This window comes from Nilaparvata lugens, chromosome 8, assembly GCF_014356525.2.
Source record: "Nilaparvata lugens isolate BPH chromosome 8, ASM1435652v1, whole genome shotgun sequence".
Lineage (NCBI taxonomy): Eukaryota > Metazoa > Arthropoda > Insecta > Hemiptera > Delphacidae > Nilaparvata > Nilaparvata lugens.
Window position 1 is genome coordinate 23,030,399 of NC_052511.1, and position 6,000 is coordinate 23,036,398.

The 6,000-nt window shown below is 34.4% G+C and overlaps 1 protein-coding gene across 1 annotated transcript in view; it reads right to left on the reverse strand.

Annotated features, from left to right (window-relative positions):
• The window catches only part of LOC111058763 (linear gramicidin synthase subunit D-like), a 43,914-nt gene extending 38,164 nt beyond the window's left edge, over positions 1 to 5,750 (reverse strand). Inside the window, exons 1-2 of the mRNA XM_039434280.1 lie at positions 5,610 to 5,750; positions 801 to 1,008 (exon numbers count right to left, since the gene is read on the reverse strand). Of these exons, the coding sequence (XP_039290214.1) occupies positions 801 to 917 (117 nt within the window). The 5' untranslated portion in view covers positions 918 to 1,008; positions 5,610 to 5,750. The remainder of the gene's footprint in view (positions 1 to 800; positions 1,009 to 5,609) is intronic.
• Between the last annotated feature and the right edge of the window lie 250 nt (positions 5,751 to 6,000).

A 6,000-nucleotide genomic window follows, 5' to 3' on the forward strand; every position in this document is an offset into this window, starting at 1 on the left:
AGTATTGTTCACTTTGATTTGCATGAGTGTATTCAGATCTTGCAGCAACTGGCCGCAGACACAGACCAGCAAGGCCATGCAAATTAAAGTCTGTCTGTGTTGGACAATGTGAATGAGGCTTAAACTAGTCAATAGAACAACTTAGTAATCGATATTTATTCATTTTATTCACAATCACAAATCATAATTTAAGTATATAGTACTCTACAATGACAAACTAGAATTAGGTCTCTACCATAGTTCTAGACAAGGTATTATTACCACATACCGTATAGTTTAAAGAGGGGTTGAGAGGCGAAAAGGACCATGGACACGATTAAATTGATAGTAATCCAAAAAAGTAGTTTGTCAGCGAGATTTCCTGCCCCAAAGGCACACTACTAATAGTAGAAACAACTACTAATGTTGTGATGGTGAAGTATACTGTATACATAACTAATAGCATTGAGAAACACTGAATTCGGAGGTTCCAAATTATTATGGAGAATAATTCTCTTAGAAATGAGTGAATAGTTCGTGTTATCCGAATATGGAATAAATTATTTATATTTCATGAAGAATTGATTATGAATGACAATTGAAAAATAATTATGGATATGTTTCACAATATTAATACATGTACTTGCAAATTCAACAAATTTTATCAATAGCCAATATAAATTGTTAAACAACTGGGAAATTGGCTCATTATTGAACTCGATGTCTTCTAATAAATATTCGAATTTGAGCTATCCACATTGATACTGGAATAGTCAAACACTCCAACAAATGAAAAATTTTCACATCAAACAAAAACTTACACCTCTATAAAATGCATAAGTTTCGGGAGTTTCCCTCGCTTGTCTCCGAAACATTTCATGGAGACATCCTTGGCTGTCATAGCCGTCCATATCCACTTCGGTTATTTCCATTTTCATCAGAATCAAGATCAATTTTCAAATAGATTTCGCGCCCAGATTTTCACTGAATATGCCAACACTAGCAATTTCCTTAACTATTGAAACTCTCCTGAAAAAACAAACAAAAGTAAAACATGAAATAAAAACAAAAAAAACCTCCAATTACTGGCAAATGAGTCACACTAACCTATTTCAAGCCCCCTGTGGGCTGGGGGAGCTTTGAGTAGAACGTCGGATTCAAGAATCTGTTGAAACTAGAATTCACCCACAGTATCCCTGCTTGTCGTAGGAGACGACTAAAAGGGGCCCCCATTCCAAAGCCCTTCTTCTTCTTCTTAGAATGCTTAGAATTTTTCATTTCTAGAATGACACTTTTTCCATAGCCATTCTTCATTTCTTTTTCTATCTGTCGGCCTTCCTTGGCAATATTCTTAATATTTTTCTTCGGCCAACCCAAGGTGTTATGTGGACCGTGCTAATGGGTGGTACTTTTATATGGTATCTCTAACAGTGCCTGCAGGATACCAGGCGCTCTCTTTTAGTATTTAGCATTGCCTGGACATGCGGGGCTCTGTCTGGGTTGACTCCACTTCCCTAGCTGTTCGTGGGAATCGCATGAGCAAACCAAACCCCAAAGCAACTCCAGAAGTTGCCTTGCCTTCAATCCACGTGATCTGCCCCATAAGGGCAGGTTCCTAAATCTGGAATGGGTGCTTCAGGAACACAGGAGGTCCGGTGTACTCTTATGTAGAAGCTATAAACATAGAGAAGGCTTCTACTGATCACGACATGTATTATGTAAGCTCAATCACATCATCCCAACTGGAGAGGAAGGATGAGCTTCTCAGACCACTGCTCAAAGAATGACGGCCATTCAGGCAAAACTTCTTGGGAGAGGTGAGGCTTTTGACCCTGCAAAGTTTCGGAGGGGCAAAAAGAAAAAAAAAACAAGAGACCAGAGATGGGTGAAACTCTAGGCACAAATTTAGGTCAAGAGGCTGAGTAGAGTGTGACTAGGTGCCTTTAGTAACGAATTTGAGTTGAACTTTCTACTTGAGAATGAATAAAATCTGAAAATTTCTTCAACAGTTTACTTTAAATCGAAAAAAATTTAACTGTTCTAACTTCTGATGACAAAATATTATTATGTGAAGCCATATCATACGGAGATTCTAACGTAAAAATATACTATCTAACTCAAATAATACTCTAGTAAAATGCTACTTTCCCTCCCTGGCAACAAAACAGAAGGTGATAAGAAAAGGTTAAAATATTAAATAAATTATATTAAAGAGACACAGTTGAAACGGTCTTTTGACTTATTTCAGACGAACTCATCGCCTATTAAAAACTGTTTCAATCAAACTATGTATTTAATCTACATAGCTTCATTAAAACAATTCCAAACAACCTCGGATCCTATTATGAAACAATTCAAATTCGTTTTCTAAAATATATGCAATATGTATAGCCATAATCATAACTATGTTCTGTGGTCGAGGTTGAGATAAAAAAGCTTGAAGATATTAGTAGATACAAAGACCTTAAAGAGATATAGACCCACAATGCCTATGCCTTCCCAATGATAGCTCTTACTTGAAATTGAAGGCCGTGATTGGGGTATTTTAGCATGAGATATTATATCTATATATTTGTAATATTATAGATTACAAAGGCATTGGTATGTGATAATCTTATAGGTTGTCCCCTCAATGGCCGATTTCAATTCCAAGTAAGACACTAGCGCTGCATGTGAGTCTATGCATCTTTAAGGTCTTTGAGTAGATACCTCAAAATATAATTAAGGACAAACCATGCTAAAAGTAAACCATAAAATAATTATTACAAAAACATCATAATATACAATTTCGAATAACTTGTTTGACGAACATGTGAGGAGCCTCAAATAATAAACTCTTTAAATAAACACTTTTCTTCATTACTGATCACTTGCTGATCGCGCTGATTTTCTATTTGGAAAATACGAAACACTGATACATTTTACGATGATGTATGTTTGGGAATCCTATGGTGGTTGAGGTCTTGAAACGTAAATATTCCTTTGGCGTATTTTATTACCGTTGTGACTTCGGTTATTAGTTGAATGCGTGAATGAGACGTCGAGTGATGAGACATCAGGTAGATTTGCAACATCAGGCTTAAATGTGACATCGGGTATAAGTTCGACATCGGGTATAAGAACGACATCAGGTATAAGTGCGACCGCTTTTCAGCGCATTTTGGAGAAAAGAAAAATGAAAACTTGTATAAAAAAGAAAATATAACGAGCAAAAGATAATAACAAAATGTTGAGTAAACTACTAAAAAAATACATTTAAAAAGGTAAACTCCGTAACTGACTACATCTTGAACCAAGAAAGAGGAAAGTAATCTTGATAGTCAGAGAATGAGAGAGAAAGCTACGAGAGAAGGACTAAAAGGTATTACGGTAGAATGAGACGGAAAAATAGAGAGAATAACTGCTTATCAAAAAACGGACTTTAACTTGCAAACATGGTTAAAGACAAACAAGCTTTGTCTCTTTCTATCCAATGTCAAAGATTAGAAGGATAGGTTGTTTTCGGAAACTTAGTTCAATAACAAGATAAAAATATGATAAATAAATTTGACTCATGTAACAATTTGTTACAATACTTTAAGGCTGACAAATCTTCAATTCAATTTGATTTAAACTGAGTGACACAGAACCCGACCGACCATCTCGATCTGTTGTTTAGCTTTAAAAACTATAATGATTGTGTCAAATTTTGCGTTTAAAATAGTTCTATAATCAACGACAAACTTAGGTCTGAGTACAAAGAGACGCCGTCCATCCAGGAAGCTGGTCAATAACGAAGGACAGAAGTAAGAAGAGTTCTCTTTTGTGAGATAAGGCATCAAACAAATATTATCGGGAATATTTATTTTAAGTTGACTGCTTTTTTTGTGATGTATTTTGTTGTTCTTTTAATTGAATAAAGAATACGAAAAAGGTGGCAAGTGATAAAGAATGCAACTGAAGACATTAGCCTACAATCCAAGCACAAGTTGTAGGCAGTTAGTTGACTCCATTAAGAATGTAACTTCACAACTAATAAACAAAGAAGAAATTCGCCTATTATGTAGTCTGTAGTGAATAGCAATCTCTACTCAGCCGAAAAATATCCAACAAATTTTGTATGCTATAACTTTAATACATTGTATTAGTACTGTAGGCTCCACTGTACTTATATTTTGTGTACGTTTATACAAGTCCCCTTTACAATATGCAAATGAAAGCTCTAATTCTACGAAAACAGTGTGTGTATATTTTAATAGCATTGCTCATATTAGATGAGTTCATTATTTTTTTGTTAGGGCTACTCTTGAATAGAAATAACAATCTAAGTAGGCTTACCCTTTTTCTTTTAAATTGTTATGACATGTTTGGCCATGATGCCATTATCAAGTAACTGAATAAAATAACATTTTATTTTTATTTGTTTAATTCAGTTTACTTGATAATGGCATCATGGCCGAAACATGTTGTAAACAATTTAAAAAAAGGGTAGGACTAAATTAGGCTACTTAGATTTTTATTTTTCATTTCTATACGAGTCCATCTATAGGATGGCGATGGTGGCCCCAACTATACGGACGTCATCGACGCGCTGAATTTATTTTGCACGTCTTCAGAAAAAGGGCGCTCGTACAAAGATTTGAGACAATATGCATCCTGTTAACGAGCTGAACAAATTAAGAGCGCTTATATCGTCCGTATTTAATAGTTGGAGCCGTATAGTAGTACTGTATTACTTTATTTGTATTCCATATCAACACTCCCATTCAAGGGTGACGGCATCAGACCAGCTCCACTGCACAGAGAAGATAGAGATTATATACAGAGAAGATTCCTTCTACTTTGTGTCCACTGTCAGTCTAATATGGACTTTGAAATAACTTTTTGCTAAGTCAGTGTGGAACCAAATTAATTACAAAAACAGCTCCGTTTATTTCTTATTTTTACCCGATTTAACCAAAAGTTCTAAAACAGCCTGATTCAAAGTGATATTCACTTCAAACAACGGTATCAGAATTATTTTATATAAAAAGCAGTAAATGTACGGTACATGAATTACTGCACGGGATTGTATTACTTTTGTAATGTTGATATGAGGACCCATTGTAAACAATTTTTTACAAATTTGGGAATATTAACTGTCTATTCTTTGTATGTATTAGTGTTAGTTATGCACATAGTAATCTGGATTTTTTAAAATTAAATAGTGACTTTCATGGATATGAAACCAGAAATAGGAATAATATCAGAGTTCAACAGCTCAGGTTTACTACATCATAAAAAAATCTTCTGTCTGCTGTACCATAGCCTACTATTATAGATATATTATCTAAAGTAAGCCATGTCTGTACACATCTGTTGAACTGTCCAATTCATTTCACAAGAAATTATAGGGCATTGCCTCTAACATTCTTTAAAAGGAAATTGAAAACTGTACTGAAAGTTTATATTATAACGTACAAGAATTTTATGTAATTGACTAAACCAAATATTTGTGGGCTAATATTATTTGTATGTATTAATTTGTATTATAATATAATACATATTATTGACGTTTATCAATGCATTGTTAAACGCATGCATTTGTGGTAAAATATGTTAGAGAAAAAGTATTTGAAACTAACTTTTAAATCAAATTTTTAATAACTTACATTCACAGGTTTCCTTCCGTCTGAATTAATTATTAAAAAAGAAAATGCTGCTAAACTAGAACGCTTATTACAAAATGCATGTTTACAGAAAAGAAAAATCGTCCATTTCCTATCGAAGACCTACAAGAACAGAACACGAAGTGACGATTTGACGAAGTCACGAACATTCAAGCTCAAGAAGAAACAAAAGAGCAAAACAAGAACTATTTTTATAACTTGCTGTGACTTGACACTTGCTAGCTTGACACTGCAGAGCGACCCAAGAATGTGAAAATTTGCAGCAATCACAGAACACAGAGAAGAAATTCCTTCTACTTTGTGGAGCAATGCACATACCTTTTTAACGGCGCATGCGCTTTCTATTCAATCGTAGTATAGTTCTGTTTGCCAC